The sequence below is a fragment of the Panthera pardus genome, unplaced genomic scaffold (genome assembly GCF_024362965.1).
Source record: "Panthera pardus isolate Hobbes unplaced genomic scaffold, ASM2436296v1 HiC_scaffold_8, whole genome shotgun sequence".
Taxonomy (NCBI): Eukaryota; Metazoa; Chordata; class Mammalia; order Carnivora; family Felidae; genus Panthera; species Panthera pardus.
The window spans coordinates 80,907,240-80,925,963 of NW_026527013.1; the positions used below are offsets into that span (position 1 = coordinate 80,907,240).

Genomic DNA, 18,724 nt, shown 5'->3' on the forward strand with positions numbered 1-18,724 from the left:
GAAACCCATGGGGGAGGGGAAGGGAAAAAAAAAAAAAAAGAGGTTAGAGTGGGAGAGAGCCAAAGCATAAGAGACTGTTAAAAACTGAGAACAAACTGAGGGTTGATGGGGGGTGGGAGGGAGGGCAGGGTGGGAGGGAGGGCAGGGTGGGTGATGGATATTGAGGAGGGAACCTTTTGGGATGAGCACTGGGTGTTGTATGGAAACCAATTTGACAGTAAATTTCATATATTAAAAAATAAAAAAAAGAAAAAAAAGAAAAGAAAAGAATCAGTGTAGGGGTACTTGGATGACTCAGTCAGAAAAGCATGTGACTCTTGATCTTGGGGCCATAAGTTCAAGCCCACGTTGGGTGTAGAGATTACTAAAAAATAAACTTTAAAAAAAGAATCAATACGCATTTCCCTTTGCTTTTCATTTATAACACATACAATATACTTTTTTTCTAAATGTAGACTTACCAGTATTGGACAGTAGGTATATCTCAACCTCCTAGGATCCATGTTCCTAAAATGATATGCTTACATTAGTGTTTTGCCTGTGGATTGTATGTAAGATAAGAGAGATTTCTACTGAAAATAGTACAAGATCTTGCTTAATGTGTAAATTTGCTTCAAGTAATTTTGTCATAAATTTGTCATAAAATTTATATTTTTTTAAGTGAATGAGAATTGGCTATTCCATGATGATTGCACAGTAGAAAGATTCTGTGACTCCCCTGATGGTGTCATGATTTGTGGCAGCCATGATGGAAGAGAAGTGTATGCAGTGACCCATGATCTGACTCCCACTGAAGGCTGGATCATGCAATTCAAGGTGAAAATGTTATGGTCTCAATTACATAAATACCTATACACTAGCAATATAAAAATGAAAAAAAAATTTTGAGGCAAAGATCATACAACATTTCATTGACTTAATATACACTTTGAAAAATAAAATGTAATGTTTAGGTAATATACATCTCTACTGTATATAACTTAATGATTAAAAGTGATTAAAATTATTTTATTTCTGAATTATGCCAACATAAAACTTTCATAAGAGTAAATGCATTTCTGTCCAGGAATAAACAGAGCAAAATAGCGCAAAATAGTGATGATAAAAACGTAGGACGCTGAGTTAAGTTATCATATTTTAAATCATTATATGACTTAGCCAACTTCTTCCTTTAAGAGAAGATTAAAGCTATTATGGTTATAACTACCTTTTTTTGTTGTTGTTTTCGCAAGACTATTGTAATGTTTCTGGAGAAAGAAAATTCTAGAAAACAAAGGCATGATTAGCATTAATGCCAGCATCGATTTTGGCCAAGATGTTGTGTCAACCAATTTATTTTATGTCATCCAATTTATTGTCTACCTCACTCCCACTGTATTAGCAACAAATGTTCCAGTATGCCTGTCTGGGGCAACAAAAGGTGCTGTGCCTTATTAAAAGTACCTTCTGTTATCACTTCATTGCATCTTACTTGTATTTGAAAGTGATGTATGGAGAGTCATAAATTGTACAACAAAACAGTAAACTTGGAGAAGCTGTTAGCAATCCTTCTTGGTCGAGCATCCTGCCAAATAGAAGTGCCAGACCATTAGCACAACAAACAACAATTTGTAAGAGTGGGTCCAGGCCTTCCAAGGCAATCAGCCAGCCATGGCAGAGCACAGCTTTCAGCTTCTCTCCAAACTCCCTGCACAATATATTTGGCACTTTCTATAATTTGTCATCTTGGGCAACCACGTCAACTACCCTGTCCATCAGCAGAATAAGTAATGATCCCGAAAATACAGAGTGGATGTGGTGTAACACCTATCAAGTGATCAGCACCTTTCTTGCTGCCAAGTCCTTAGAGCAGAAATATGTAATCTGGTTTTAATATTTTTCCAATCTTTCTTTTCTGTTCATTAGATTTCTGTTGGATGTAAAGTGTCTGAAAAAGTTGCCCAGAATCAAATTCATGTGCAGTATTCTACCGACTTTGGTGTGAGCTGGAATTATCTGGTCCCTCAGTGCTTACCTGCAGACCCAAAATGCTCTGGAAGTGTTTCTCAGCCATCAGTATTCTTTCCAACCAAAGGGTGGAAAAGGATCACCTACCCACTTCCTGAAAGCTTAGTGGGGAAGTAAGTAGAAAATTCAAATAAAGCCTGGTTCCAAGCATCCATAAGTCTATGAGGGACACTTGTCGAGCCTGAAATTATGTGTAATTGTGGGTAAAATGCTCTTACCCCCTAATTCTAAAAGTTCTCTAATCAATGACCTCCATGATGAACTGACTTGAGGAGACCTCAAGTTTAAATCCTCAGGCTTCTCAAGAAGGGCCTTGGCAAGCCCTTCCACTTTCCATATTAATCTCTGAACATGGAGACACAGCAATAGCAATAGTCCTAGAGCCAGATGAAAAGGTATATAGGCTACCTTATGGGTCTTGTAGACTGTGGTCCACCATGCATCATATGCTTTCCATATTACTGCCTGTCAATCCATAGATGAAGACACGAGCAAGTCCTAAGTGGTGATGCTATTTGTACAAAACCTAATTCTTCATGCTGTCTGTACAAGTGTGGTTTGTAGATCTCATTTTTCTGTTACATTCTGCACCTGCTGTGAAAAGTAATTAGCCTAGAGCAGTAGTGAGCCAAGATGATGATTAAACTATTCCCTGAAAAGTCTGTAGATAAGTTAATTTAAGCAATTCTAAAAGCTTTTCCTTTGTAAAATTAGGAAAAAAGATATATTGAAGAAAATGACAGGTGTACCTCCACCATATGAATCATAGAGACTGGCTAAATGAAAAACCTTCTTATGAAACAGAATTACGATATATGTCCAGCACATATAGAGCCTTTGAATAAGGTGCTTGCACTCAGCTTTTCCAGTGGCCCATAAATATCACCTACTACATGATCACTCACTGTTTCCTGGAACACATCTAAAGGTTTTAGTCTATTAATGTGCTAGGAGATTAGATCAGGATACTTTCAGCCACAGGTAACAGAAAACCCAATGCAAATGGACTCAATTAAAAGTGAAATGTATTATATCTGTAATGAAACAATCCAAAGTAACTGGATTCTAGGATTGATTCACATGCTCAAAAATGTCTTCAAGGACATTATTACTTACTACTCTTACAATGACTCTTTCTTTGCTCCTCCGTTCACACATTGGTGTAATATTCAGGCCTCATGAACATAGATGGCTTCCAGAAAACTGCAGCAGAATGCATCCTTACCTATGTCCAATGGAAGAGAAACAGAGTTGCTTTTCTTTCAGAGCTGGAGTTACTACCTTCTTGTGTCTCATTGGCACAAATTAGCTCAAGAATGCCCATTCCTGAGTCAGTCAATAGCTAGGGGAGTTCCATTACTCCTATGACTCACCAAGGGCGGAATGGGTGCTGGGGAGGCCCATGATATCACTGCCTCGTTTTACCCCTCTATTCCTCTCTCTTTTTTAATAATGATGTAAAACTTAAATTCGGTAAGATGCACACATCTTAGTAGTTCGGCACAATGAGTTCTTACCAATGTGTAACCTGTGGAACCATGCCATAAAACAAGATACAGAACATTTACATCACCCCAGAAAGTCTCCTCGTGTACTTTGAACTCTTCACATCAAAATAGTGCAGCACATTCTGATATAAGGTTAATTGTGAGGTTTGTATTTTCCCCCAAAGACAGAGAAGAGCAATGATTAAATCAAAATCTTGGGGAAATTGCCCTTTCACATAACCCTTTCAAAATCGTTTTCTAATTAGCACAGCTGTTCTGAGAATATCGATTACCTTTGGGGATTCAGAAGTTGCTGTTTCCTGACCACCTGAGGGCTGTGTGTCTGCTGACGAGTCTCTGTGAAAGGCTTCACTCACCTTGTGTACAATTTCAGAAATGCAGTTAAATTGCGACACAACCACTGGACTCCAGTTCATAAGCAGCCTCATTTATGATAGTTACAGATTTGTATTTTAAAATGTTCCTATCGCTTGAAATAGAGATTCCACCGCATTTTCATTTTGTTGTACAAGTTTGCTCACATACTATAAAATTTTAATGAAACTGGCTTTAAAGTTCCATTACAGAAATAGATAATGGCGGTCAGAAAACGTTTTTTATTAACCCATTTCATACTGCCAGTGTCTTAAATGTTTTTTTTTCCTCTTCTGTACTGAACATACACATAGGAAAATGGACTTAAGTAAAGTTAACTTTTGTTCTCACTCCTTTGCTTCTGTGTTATCAATAGTCCAGTAAGATTGAGATTCTATCAGAAGTACTCAGATATGCAGTGGGCAATCGATAATTTCTACCTGGGCCCTGGATGCTTGGACAACTGCAGGGGCCACGGAGATTGCTTAAAGGAACAGTGCATCTGTGATCCGGGATACTCTGGGCCCAACTGCTACTTGACTCACACTCTGAAGGTAATGTTAATGCCCCAGAAGAAAGCATTTACTCACACCGCAGGTCGTGCCTGAAGAACCATTGTTAAGTGGGGGCCTAGTAAGTTATAACAGCGGTCTTTGGGTGCCCCAGTGAATAAATCCTTTGGCTGGCAACTGAAAATATCTCTTAGGTTTCTTAGATACAGAATATCAAGACCAAGCTCTACTACAATTTACTCAATTTATGAAATAAACCAGACTGTATTGATTAAAGAGCATAAATACTCTGCTTTTTTTTTGAAGACTCTTAATTTGAAACCAGCATTAAGTCTTCTTTACTTCACTTATTCGGTAGATGTGCCGTTTGAAGGAAGATGTTGATGTTATGAAGCAAATAACATAGATTCATTATCACAAAGAAACAAATTTTCAAAAATGACTAAACAGTAGCTGAATTTTTTTATTGAATTACAATTGACATACAATGTTATTTTAGTTTCAAGCGTGCAACATAGCGACTGGACAATTCTGACATGACTCAGTGCTCACCACAATAAGTGTGCTCACCATTATGTCACCATACAGCATTATTACAGTATTCTCATTACCTGCATTTTTGTTCAGAAAACTCAGTGTTCCAATTTGCTGACTGCTAAAATGTGGTTGTGTATTAAGAATAGAGAGGTCATTTTGGAAACTTTTGTTGTTACACTATTACTTAATATGCAAAGTAAATACAATTGCCCAACACAGTTCCCATATACGTGTTCTATTTCTGTGAACAAATACAGTACATTCATCGCTGCAATAACAGAAAAATGACCAAACCAAAAAAGCACAAGTGACTGAAATCAAACATGGAAGTAGCAAAAAAAATGTAAACAAAACCTGTTCTGTCATTTTTTTTCTATAATACACCAACTTTGGAATTAATAAATTAATTGGAGCAATGCTCACTTGTATCTGAAAGTGTTGGTCAACAAATGAGATTATAACATGAGGAACCCAGCCATAGGTAATGAATGAAGTTTAAAAAAATTAGTTTCTTTCATGAACATTCAAATTTCATTAGTATTCCTCAGTTGGATAAGAAATTAATAAGTTTATATTACAAAATAATAGGTCTATATTATGAACTCTGGTCAAACTTTTCTAATAAGAGTTTACATGGTTAACAGTGCATGTCTTCTGACTCTTGTGTTCTTACCTGTAAACCTCCATTTTTAAAATTGTATTTATTTGCTGACATCAGTGAGGTGAAGTAGGACTGACACGTGATGTACTTGTCTTTAACTATAGAGATGATTATGTTCTGAGTCATTTAAATCATTTAAACTACATAGTAAGTACCAACTAGACAACTCCTCTAAAGAAATGAATAAGTAGTTTTTCTGTATAGTTACTGCCATTGCAACTGTAACAAATTGTTTCCATGATATATTTCTATCATGTAAAAAACCAAAAAACAAAAGAATTGTGCCTCAACCCAGTGCAAGACTATATTATGGACAAAATTAATAGAAACATCAAGATTTTTCATCATAGTTCACTATGATGTGAGGGGATGAAATAATTTTGCATAAAAATAGCCATAATGAACCCTAATATTTTATTTATCTACTCTTTTTGAAAAAATAGACTATTCCTACAAATATCATATAGCTTCACTCATGTGGAATTTAAGATACAAAACATGAACATAAGGGAAGGGAAGCAAAAATAAGATAAAAACAGGGAGGGGAACAAACCATAAGAGACTCTTAAATAGAACAAACTGAGGGTTGCTGGAGGGGTTTTGGATGGGGGGGATGGGCTAATTGGGCAAGGGGCATTAAGGAGGGCACTTCTTGTGATGAGCACTGAGTGTTATATGTATACAGGTGATGAATCACTGGATTCTACTCCTGAAAACGTTATTGCACTATATGTTAACTAACGTGGATGTAAACTTTTTAAAATTAATAAATTGAAAAGAAAAAAAGACTAAAAAAAGAAAAATAGACTATTCCTGGTTGTTGGTCATCCTTAATTAGGAGGATAAACTGGAGACCAAGAGCAAATATTTTGTTCTGGATTTTGAATACTTCTCGTCATCATCCTGAATCTTGACCCTGCTAAACGTAAAAACTGACTTCCAAGGTTGATTTTCTTTTGACCTCACACAAAAAATGTTGGTTTCAAATGCCCCTTCTTAACCATATAGACATGCCAAGTTCACACCATCATGGAAGCTCAAGGGTTCTGGTTGCTTAAAGCAGTCTCCAGAGTGTGGGGTACATACTCCTGGAGGAAAACAAGACAATCCATTGAAAAATGTTAGGAGGGGCACCTGGGTGGCTCAGTCAGTTAACTCTCTGACTGGATCTCAGCTCAGGTCTTGATCTCAGGGTCTTGAGTTCAAGCCCCACATTGGGCTCTGTGCTGGGCATGAAGCCTACTTAAAGAAAAAAAAATGTTAGGGAAAAAAATGCTAGAACGTGTGCTCTGTTTTATATTAGTCCTTTAAATTTTCATTTTTGTGCATGTTTCATAATCCATAATACCATAATTGTACTTTTATATGCAATATAAACAAATACACATATTTGGAGAGTATATGCTTAAGTAACTTCTCAAATAGGAGTGTTACTATAGTCAACTTGCAATTATTTTATTTTAAGATTCTTTCTAGACTTTAAATCCCAATGATCAAACATTATTTAAGCACTTTAAGTGAGCTTAATGTATGATGCACAAGAACATTGTAGACAGATCTTGTTTTTTGTAAATGCTTCAGAAAAGCATTAGAAATCAACGCTTTTTTTAAGTCCAAGATGAAATTATATTGTCTACACCATTCCATAGTTACTGTCTGAAAATGTTATTTGTAACCACATCCCACTTATGTTTTTCCAGACGTTCCTGAAGGAACGCTTTGACAGTGAAGAAATCAAGCCTGATTTATGGATGTCCTTAGAAGGTGGAAGTACTTGCACTGAGTGTGGCATTCTTGCTGAGGACACTGCACTCTATTTTGGGGGATCCACTGTGAGACAAGCTATTACTCAAGATTTGGATCTCAGAGGGGCAAAGTAAGTCAGTTTTTGTTATTTTTATAACAGCATAGCAAATTGGCCCCAAAATAAGGAACACGCTTATGGAAGAAGTTATTACCCAGGACTTGAGTAGACTCTTTGTTCTAATTAACCATTCTGATGGATAATATGTGCTTGCATTCAGATTCCTGCAATACTGGGGGCGCATCGGTAGTGAGAACAACATGACCTCCTGCCATCGGCCCATCTGCCGGAAGGAAGGCGTGCTGTTGGACTACTCTACCGATGGAGGCACGTTTCAGGGGTGAAAGCCACACCTTGGAGCAGATTCCCAAATTACATCCAATGCCTCTCAGAACAGTTTCTGCAAAGCTTTGCTGACTTTGCAGTGAAAATAGTGAAAGTCACAAAGAGAAAGCTACAGATCTTAGTCACATTACACTTTCATACATGTGACTTGTGTGTTACACAAAACCTACCCATAAGGGTGTAAGAGAAAAGTCACATTAAAAATTTAAAAACAAAAATAGATGAAAATAATAATTTTTTTAAAAAGCTCCAAACTTTATGAATAAAGAAAAACTTCTGTGTGTAACTGAAGCTTGATTATAAATGATACAATTAAGAAATAAATTTTATATGGTTTTCTAAGTAAGATCACTTTTAAAAACATTTTAAAGCATTTTTAAAAGCTTTTGTGTGAACAAGCATGTAATAAGTCTACAAAAAACCTACCGTGAAAGATGACAGTCTGAATTCATGAGGCTGTCAGAGGATATTTTAATAAAATTCTGTTTCATTATTTTGAAATAGCTGAAACCAGACCAAAAATAACATGAAGTCCTTAGAAAATCAGTTTTAGCAGATAGGTATCATTTTTATAACTAGCAGAGAGATAGATGGCCTTAGCGTATTTTAGTGTATTCAAAGGTGTTTCCTTAAGTAATTTAAATATCCCACCTACAATCTTATCAATTGATAAGAGGAAAACTTATTAGTCCACAAAATAAAAATTGCCCAGAATTAAAATAGCTAAGTTAAAATTTTAAATTACTAGGTGTTCCTGTCCAGAAACATGTAAAACATGGATGTAGCTCATTATTTATGAAAAATAACGCACATAGCAATGTACAAAAAAATTTTAAGAGCAGAAAATACATAATTTTTACTTCAGCATGTTTCTTTTTGGCCAGATATTTCTAAATACCCTTCCCCTCATACATTTGGAAACAGTGGTAAACGCTTATCTTAAAGTCAGTGAAATCAATTCTCATTTCCTGGTTGAAGATTTCTTTGGGAAGCTTATGGTAGCTGCAGTATACTGTCACTTTGTGGAGGTTTTCCCAGATATGTTACTATGTTGGTGTATTTGTTACTATAGGAATAACTTGGACTTTGCTCCACGAGATGGATTACCAGAAATACATTTCTGTTAGACACGACTACATACTTCTTCCCGAGGACGCCCTTACCAACACAACTCGACTTCGCTGGTGGCAGCCTTTTGTGATCAGCAATGGCCTTGTAGTCTCTGGAGTGGAGCGTGCACAGTGGGCACTAGACAACATACTGATTGGCGGAGCAGAAATCAATCCCAGTCAACTGGTCGACACGTTTGATGATGGTAAGAAACCAGACATTTGAAAGTCTTTTTTGTGAGCCTTTTGTCTGCTGTGTCTTTAGATGAGTTACTCCATAAAAAGCATTCAGAAGAGTACCTAGAACATATTCACTGCTCAACAGATGTTAGCTAGTATTTTACCCAGTGGCTTATGAATCTTCAAGATTAACTGTTTGTTGAAATGTCAACTGATGATTTAAAAAATTCTGTTAAAGACAAAATATCTAGCTCTGAATATAATTTGAAATTTCAAGATCCAAAATAATTCTAGTTTCTTTAGGAATTTCTGTACCACAGAGATGCACATTGCCTTGTTTTAAAAGTGTACCAAAAATTTTGTAATGGTGCAAGTCAGGCTAGCAATTACATTTTTTTAAGTTGGGTAATCATTATGCTAGCATTTAATAATGTTTTCTAAATTTGATTAAATATCTTGTATTTATACATTATACCAATTAAATAAAAATCAATCTTAAAGGGTAAGCAAAAAGGCAGAGCACAGACATTTCAGTAACTTGACAATAAACCGATCCGTGCAAGAGAGTAACATGCCATATTGCTTCCAATTTACCTTAACAGAAGGCACTTCCCATGAAGAAAACTGGAGTTTTTACCCTAATGCAGTAAGGACAGCAGGATTCTGTGGCAACCCATCCTTCCACCTCTACTGGCCGAATAAAAAGAAGGACAAAACTCACAATGCTCTCTCCTCCAGAGAACTCATTATACAGCCAGGATATATGATGCAGTTTAAAGTAAGGGGAAGTGGCTCTTCAGAACAGAATATGGCATTACATATTTGGGGATGGAGGGCGGGAAGAATGCTTAGTTGTACAACTACAAGGAAATGATTGATTGTATTCATTAAAAGAGCCTTTATCTTATGAGTAAAAGAAGTGATTTTTAGCACAGGCCTTTATCAGATAGGATTATTTGAGCATCAATAAAATCAATTAGTATATTGGGACATAGCAAGAAATGTAACTGTATTATATTTCATATATGGAATCTTGAGTTGTTCCCAAGATCTTGGAAATGAAAAGCTCATATAGGTGCCTCTGTCTATTTCTCTCTCTCTCTCTCTCTGCTTCTCCCTCTTCCCACTCTCCCCACAGTTTCTGTACCTCTTTTCTCTTACTCTACACTGATTTCATATATCAAGCCACTTTGCTTCTTTATCTATCCTTTTCCATCATGTCTTTCTATTTTCTTTTTGTCTCTGACTTCCAAACACAAACATGTACTGTAGCCCAGCTGGAATGCCCCAAATCCTTAGATGTAAAAAGGACTCTCAAATCTTTTACATTGCATATTTTACTCATAAAGAAGTGTAGAAGGGAAGTCATAGAAGATAATTAATAGCCAGATAATCAGAGAGAAAGATAAAGCAATATCGATTAATGTCTTTCTCATTACCAAACACATTTAAAAAAATAATAAAAAGGGTATTACAGGGGCACCAAGGTGGTTCAGTTGGTTAAGCATCTGACTTTGGCCCAGGTCATAATCTCATGGTTCACGGGTTCAAGCCCTGCATAAGCTATTTGCTGTCAGCATGGAGCCTGCTTCAGATCCTCTGTCCCCCAGCTCTCTGCCCCTCCCCCACTCATGTGCACTTTCTCTCTCAAAAATAAATAAAATATTTTTTTAAAAAGGGTATTGCAGAAATACACTTTGTTACTAGATCATTTTAAAGACAAACATTGGTTGCTTATTTAAAGCATTTATTTAAATGTTTTAAAAAGATATCCTTATTTAAAAAGATGCCCTGCAATGATGGTTAATAGTAAGAGTCCTTTCTAGCAGAAATAAAAATGTATTCAGAGCCGGTAGGAGAGAGAAATGGGGAGTTATTGTTTAATGAGTGTAGAGCTTCAGGTTTACAATATTTAGAAGTTCAGATCTGTTGCAAAAGGAGGGGCATAGAGATATTCACTGTGTTCCTCAGTTTTATGTTGAACTTTCCTTCAGAGACTGAAGGGTGAGGCAGTCTCCCCAAATGCTACCACTCCCTTAGGACTATCCCTACCTTAGTGGCATGAAGGATGCTCAAATTTAAGTTGTACAACAGGTTGGTTTGATACATATGTATAGTACATATACTACACATACATACAAACATCAAATACATACATACATCAAATCAACATGTTGATATATATACATATATATACTATATGTATTTTATATATATGTAGTAATATGATTGCCATTATAGTGATAGTTAACACCTCTGTCATGTCGTCATTTCTTTCTTGTGGTTGGAATAATTCACATCTTCCACTTCTGATGAATTATTTTCTAATCCACTTAATCAAATATAATCTCTCCTTCCTCTGAAGCACCACAGCATTTTAGTTGTATCTTTTATGATTTCTATTTCCATTATTGGAATATGCTTCTTATTTTCTCTCTCAGGCCAGGGCTGTTTTATTCATGAGTGTACGGCCTGAAATTTTTAGCACTAACCTTCCCCAGTATCAGCACTAAAAAAAAGGACATGTTGATTAAGTAGATGATTAGGACTTAAATTTAAATCACCAAGGTTTTATAGCACTTATGCATTATTAATGACTCAAACATTTAATTGCATATAATATGGAAAGCTTTAATTCATATGGAAATGTAAAAACCACAAGAATGAATATTAAGTAGTCAGAAATTGCTATTTTTAATTACAAATAGAAATTCACTAGTAGCATTAGGAAGTTAGAGTATCAGTGAAAATGTTTTGAACCAGTGATACTTTGAGTTTCTTTCCATTAATTCTCCAAATGTTACTTTACTTTTGGCCAAATTGTCTTTCCCAAATTTATGATTAATATGTTATTATATTAAGTAAATAGAAATAGTACTTTTGTTTATTTGTTTGTTTTACTACTTAGCCATGGATATCATTCTGTTTGCAGCCAGCTCTGAATGGTATGGAATGCCTTTTTCTTTTGGAGAGGCGTCTGACTCTCAGTCTTACCAGAACTGCCAACTTGGCAGGTAGAAAACTTGGAAAACAATAGCATAATCCAGAAATATTAAAATTAGATAGATAGATGATAGATAGATAGATAGACAGATAGGAAGAAATGGGCCTGGTCATTTCTTGTACAGAATCTTTTATGTCTTTGAGAAAACACTTTTCTCAAAGGTTAAGAGCTTGCTCTTTTTGTTATTGAAGTATAATTGACATACCATGTTATATTCGTTTCAGGTGTACAACCTAGCTGATATGACATTCTATACGTTACTCTGTGCTCACCACAATTAGAGTACTCATTATCTGTCACCTTAAAATGTTATTACAGTATTTTCACCTATTTCATCCATTCCTTCCACCCCTCTGGCAATCACCAGTTTGTTCTCTGTATTTATGAGTTTATTTCTATTTATTCATTTGTTTTGTTTTTTAGATTACACAAATAAGTGAACTCATATGGTTATTGTCTTTCTGTGTCTGACCTCCTTCACTTAGCATAATACCCACTAGGTCCACCATGTTTTAACAAATGGCAAGATCTTATTCATTTTTATGGCTGAGTAATATCCCATTGTGTATATACCCCCTGTCTTTATCCATTCATCTATTTATGGATACTTGGGTTGCTTCTATATCTTGGCTGTCATAAATAATGCTGCAATAAACATAGGGGTGCATATATCTTTCTGAGTTAATGTTTTCATTTTCTTTGGTAAATTCTTAGCAGTGGAATTACTGGATCATTGGTATTCCAATTTTTTATTTTTTTCGGGAAACTCCATATTGTTTTCCAGAGTGGCTGTACCGATTTACATTCTCACCAACTGTGCATAAGGGTTGCTTTTTCTCTACATCCTCACCAACACTTGCTATTTCTTACCTTTTTGATACTAGCTTTTCTGACTTGTGTGACATGATATCTGTCTCATTATGGTTTTATCTGTATTTCCCTAATGATTAGCAAATTTGAGCATCTTTTCATGTGTCTCTTGGCCATCATGTGTCTGTTCAGGTCCTCTGCCCATTTTTTAATCTTTTTTTTTTTTTTTTTTTTTTTTTTGGTTTTGAGTTGCATAAGTTCTTTATGTATCTTGGGTGTTAACCGCTTTATCAGATATATCATTTGCAAATATCTTCTCCCATTTAGTAGATTGCCTTTTTGTTATATTGATGATTTCCCTGATTGTGAAAAAGCTTTTTATTTTAGTGTAGTCTTGATAATGTATTTATTTTTACTTTTTCCCTTGCCTGAGGATATATATCCATAAATATGTCCTTAAGGCTGATGTCCAAGAGATTACTGCTTATGTTTTCTTTTAATGGTTCAGTCTCACATTTAGGTCTTTAATCCATTTGAATTTATTTTTGTATATGGTATAAGAAAGTGGTCCAGTTTCATTATTTGCATTTAGCTGTCCAGTTTTCCCAGCATCATTTGTTGAAGAGACTGTTTTTCCCCATTGTGTATTCTTATCTCCTTTGTCATAGATTAATTGACCATATTAAGTGTGGGTTTATTTCTGGGCTCTCTGTACTAGTCCACTGATCTTTGTGTCTATTTCTATGCCAGTACCATACTGTTCTGATTACTACAGCTTTGTAGTATATTTTGAAATATGGAATTGTGATACCTCTAGCTTTGTGTTTCTTTCTCAAGAGTGCTTTGGTCTTGGGGTGTTTGGTAATTCCATACAAATTTTAGGATTTTTTTGTTCTAGTTCTGTGAAAAAATGCTATTGGTATTTTGATACAGATTACATTCAATTTATAGATTGCTTTGAGTAGTATGAACATTTTTAACAATGCTAATTCTTCTAGCCCATGAGCATGGTACATCTTTCCATTTGTTTACTTTATCTTCAGTTTCTTCCATCAGCGTCTTATAGTTTTAAGAGTATAGATTTTTCACCTCCTTGATTAAATTTATTCCTGGGTATTGTTTTTTGTTGGTATAATTGTAAAGGGAATTGTCTCCCTCATTTCTCTTTCTGCTACTTTGCTATTAGTGTATAGAAATGCAACATATGGCTGCATATTAAATTTATATGCTGCAACTTTACTGAATTCGTTTATCAGTTCTAATAGTTTTTCGGTGGAGTCTTTAGGGTTTTCTATTCATACTATCATGTCATCTGCAAAGAGTGACAGCTTTACTTTTCCTTCCCAATTTGGATGCCTTTTATTTTTTGTTCTTGTATGATTGCTACAGTTAGAACCTCCAATACTATGTTGAATAAGTGGTGAGAGAGGACATGCTTGTCTTGTTCCCAATCTTAGATGAAAAGCTCTGTTTTTCACCATTAAGTATGATGTTAGCTGTGAGTTTTTCACATATTGCCTTCATTATGTTGAGGTATGTTCCCTTTAAACCCACTTTGTTGAGAGTTTTTATCATGAACGGATGTTTAATTTTGTCAGATGCTTTTTCTGCACCTATTGAGATGATCATATGGTTCTATCATTTCTCTTGTTGATTCTATGTATCACATTGATTTGCAAATATTGAACTATCCTTGCATTTCTGAAACAAATTCCACTTGATCATGTTGAATGATTCTTTTAGTGTATTCCTGAAGTCAGTTTGCTAATATTTTGTTGAGGATTTGTGCATCTATGTTCATCCTGGCTGGCTCAGTCAGTGGAGCATACAACTCTTGATCTCAGGGTTTTGAGTTCGAGCGCCACATTGAGTGTAGCTTTCTTTTTCTGAATGGCCTTGTAGAATAAATTTGGAAGTTTTCCTTCCTCTTTTATTTTTTGGAATAGTTTGAGAAGAATAGGTATTAATTCTTTAAAAATTTGGTATAATTCACCTATAAAGCCATTTCGGGGGATTTTTGTTTGTTAGGAGTTTTTTGATTACTGATTCAATTTTGTTACTAGTGATCAGTCTGTTCAAATTTCATCTTTCTTCCTGATTCAGTTTTGGAAGACTGTATGTTTCTAGGAATTTATTCATTTCTTCCAGGTTGTCCAATTTGTTGGCATCTAATTTTTCGTAGTATTATAATCTTTGTATTTCTGTGCTGTCGCTTGTTATTTCTCCCTTTTCATTTCTGATTTTATTTATTTGAGTCCTCTGTCTTTTTTTCTTGATGACACTAACTGAAGGTTTATAGATTTTATTTATCTTTTCAAGCAACTAGCTCTTGGTTAGTAATAGTACTTTTGGGGCACCTGGGTGGCTCAGTCATTAAGCTTCTGACTTCGGCTCAGGTCATGATCTCACAGTTGGTGACTTTGAGCCCCACTTCGGGTGAGCTTGAGCCCAGCTTTGGCTAAACATGAGCCCCAGGTGAGCCCTACCTCTCTCTCTCTCTCTCTCTCTCCCTCCCCCTTCCCCCCCTTCCTCTCCCTCTCCCTCTCCCTCTCTCTCTTACTTCCCCTCCTGGGATTCTCTCTGCCCCTACTCACTTTCTCCCTCTCTCTCTCTAAAAGAAAGAAAAAAAAAAAAAAGAAGAAAGAAGTAGTACTTTTTTAAACCTTAATTCCCGGGGCACCTGGGTGGCTCAGTCGGTTGAGCGTCCGACTTCAGCTCAGGTCATGATCTCGTGGTCCGTGGGTTCGAGCCCCGCGTCGGGCTCTGTGCTGACAGCTCAGAGCCTGGAGCCTGTTTCGGATTCTGTGTCTCCCTCTTTCTCTGACCCTCCCCTGTTAATGCTCTCTTTCTCTCTCTGTCTCAAAAATAAATAAAACGTTAAAAAAAATTTAAACCTTAATTCTCATCTTCACACAGAGTTGCATGTTTTTAACAGAACTCAAAAGATTGTATTGTTGGTGTTCAGTCAGGCTGCTCTGTAAAAGCTTCTCTGAATATTTGTTGATTATTTATTAGAGTTACAATTTAGAGAGAGGGAATTTCTAATTAGTGATAGGTGCTTAATCTTCCCTGTACATATTTGTTGTTTATGCTTGTTTTAGATTGTGGTGGGTTGTGAAGCTACTTCTTGTGGCGATCTTCATTCTGTGATGTTGGAGTACACTAAAGATGCAAGGTTTGTGAAATACTTTTTTACATTCCTCCAAACTTGAATACAACTTCAAATGGTTGTGTATTTTTAAAGCAACTATCTACAGAGGAGCAACCTTTTATATTAAAAGTATGGTTCATGGGTGCACCCGGGTGGCTCAGTCAGTTAAGCATCCGACTTCGGCTCAGGTCGCGGGCTCATGACTTGTGGGTTCAGTCCCTGTGCTACTAGCACAGAGCCTGTTTCTGAACCTCTGTCTCCCTCTCTCTGCTCCTCTCCCACTTGGACTCTCTCTCTCTCTCAAAAAATAAGTGAACATTTTTTTAAAAGGAAGAAATAATTACATTTCAAAAAAGTGTACTTTATGTTTATTTCCCATCTATTAATTTTATTTATATAAAACTTACATGTGTGTCTTATTTTCAAATTTTTCCTTCAAACCAAAAAAAACCGTTTTTCATACTAGGTTGGCTGCAAGCCAACAAACTTTTTTTATTTTAAAATAAGTAAGATAATACATTTGTCCTCAAGTAGAATTCTCTTTTATTCATGTTGCTCATTTTTAACCCACCTTAATGAGAATTTGAGTCAATAAAAGATCTAAATATGCTTCAACCAGAATCATGTGTCTTAAAGCATAGTGAAAGTCTGACACTGTGCAATTACCTTATTAGGGTGTTGATAACCCTGTCTCACGCCATCACTCTTGAAAATGAATTATGCAGGGTTAAGTTTGTGTAGACAGAGAATTTTGTCAGTCAACTCCGGGTATATTTCCAGTAATATACCAGAAGCCACTAGAATGCAGCACACTGCACGCTATTATTTTATTCTATTATCTGTGAATATATTCTTGTGCTTGTAAAGAATTAGAATATATATTATATGAAATTATTTTTAATTTTCCTTTTCATTGTCTATATAAATATATACAGGAAGTACAGAACTTACATAAAAAATATCTCAATCTAAAGGCATCTGGTTGGTTCAGTCGGTTAAGTGTCCAACTCTTGATTTTGGCTCAGGTCGTGATCTCACAGTTGGTGGGTTCAAGCCCCTCGTTGGGCTCTGTACTAACAATATGGAAGCTGCTTGAGATTCTCTGTCTCCATCTCTGTTTGCCCCTCCCCACTCACCTGCTCGCGCTCTCTCTTTCTCTCTCTCAAAATAAATGAATAAACTTAAAAAAAAAAAACCCTAAATTTAACCCAGCCCCAAAGTGTTACATTGACATTAGATAGGTCATACATTTCTCTTCTGAGTTGTCTAACGCAGCCTCTGTGGTCTCTTCAGGTCTGATTCCTGGCAGCTCGTGCAGAGCCAGTGCCTTCCTTCCTCTTCCAACAGCATTGGCTGCTCCCCCTTCCAGTTCCATGAAGCCACCATCTACAATGCTGTCAACAGCTCAAGCTGGAAGAGAGTCACCATTCAGCTGCCTGACCATGTCTCCTCCAGGTAAGTTGCATCCTAAGGTAAACTTTGTGGAATTATCTGGCAGTATAATTATCTATAGAGCTCATGCAGTGACCTGAAAACAACTGAGGCCAGAGATCTCATTACAGCTCTAGTAACCTCTCCCTCCTTTCACCAACCTATGTCCCAAAATGGCAGTTGCATGCCCCAAGAAGAACTAGGAAGAGATAGGATCTTTTTTGTAAATGGTACAGATCTCAAATTTTCTTTTGATAAAATAGCACAGCACATGCCAAACTCAGTCACAGGCCCCAAATCACAGACACTCACACAAAGATGTGGAGTTGGCACCATATCTTCGCCAGTGTTCTGTGATGCCAAGAGGCTGCACTGTTCATCCCATATACAGATACTGTCTGGGGTGTGCAGGGCTGGTCGGGCTACACAAAGCCACAGGATAAACATAACAGAGTGCCATCTTCCTAGAACAGTATTCATTTTACTCAAAGATCTGGAATGCAATATACCTTTCTAGGAAAAATGGACACAAATTTGTTAGGCAACAGAATAGGAAATTCACATAACACTTTCAGGGAAGGTACAAGCTCCCAGAATGGCACTCTGGGGTATATTCACAGAGTCCAAGGATTACAAGTTCATTCACCTCTACTTGAGTGCTTCAAAGAGAAGTCTGGGGAAGTCCTTTTCTCAGAAGTAGTCCCAGGGCTGGAGGCTGCACACTGCTAGGGAGAATAACAGCCGACTGAATCCCTTCTGCTCTCTGTGGGACTTTCAGTGCAACACAGTTCCGCTGGATCCAGAAGGGGGAAGAAGCTGAGAAGCAGAGCTGGGCGATTGACCACGTGTACATCGGAGAGGCTTGCCCCAAGCTCTGCAGTGGGCATGGGTACTGCACCACGGGTGCCGTCTGCATCTGCGATGAAAGCTTCCAAGGTCTGCATCCCAGCCTGTCATTTTTAACACAGGAGATGGTGAGGTTCTCCTCATCTCAGCATGTACCCAGAGGTCACTAGGAAATTGGTGAAAATGCCAGCCTGAGGGATTTGGGATGGGTGATACACTCTTTGATCACAGATATACTGATCTTTGGAATGAAGTATCAAGGATAATTTTCTGCTATGTTCCTTGAAATATTTTATTTTTTTTTTACATTTATTTATTTTTGAGAGACAGAACATGGGTGGGCAGAGAGAGAGGGAGACACAGAATCCAAAGCAGGTTTCAGGCTCTGAGCTGTCAGCACAGAGCCCGATGCAGGGCTCGAACTCATGAACCACGAGATCATGACCTGAGCTGAAGTCGGACACT

At 36.7% G+C, this 18,724-nt stretch overlaps 1 protein-coding gene across 3 annotated transcripts in view; it reads left to right on the forward strand.

Moving 5' to 3' along the window:
- Positions 1–18,724, forward strand: part of RELN (reelin) — a 525,148-nt gene that overhangs the window by 490,472 nt on the left and 15,952 nt on the right. For all 3 annotated transcript variants that reach the window (XM_019451245.2, XM_019451247.2, XM_053898155.1), the window contains exons 51-60: positions 662–816; positions 1,906–2,120; positions 4,246–4,423; positions 7,280–7,455; positions 7,604–7,710; positions 8,801–9,043; positions 9,620–9,795; positions 15,933–16,006; positions 17,276–17,437; positions 18,192–18,349. In XM_019451245.2, the coding sequence (XP_019306790.2) occupies positions 662–816; positions 1,906–2,120; positions 4,246–4,423; positions 7,280–7,455; positions 7,604–7,710; positions 8,801–9,043; positions 9,620–9,795; positions 15,933–16,006; positions 17,276–17,437; positions 18,192–18,349 (1,644 nt within the window). The remainder of the gene's footprint in view (positions 1–661; positions 817–1,905; positions 2,121–4,245; positions 4,424–7,279; positions 7,456–7,603; positions 7,711–8,800; positions 9,044–9,619; positions 9,796–15,932; positions 16,007–17,275; positions 17,438–18,191; positions 18,350–18,724) is intronic.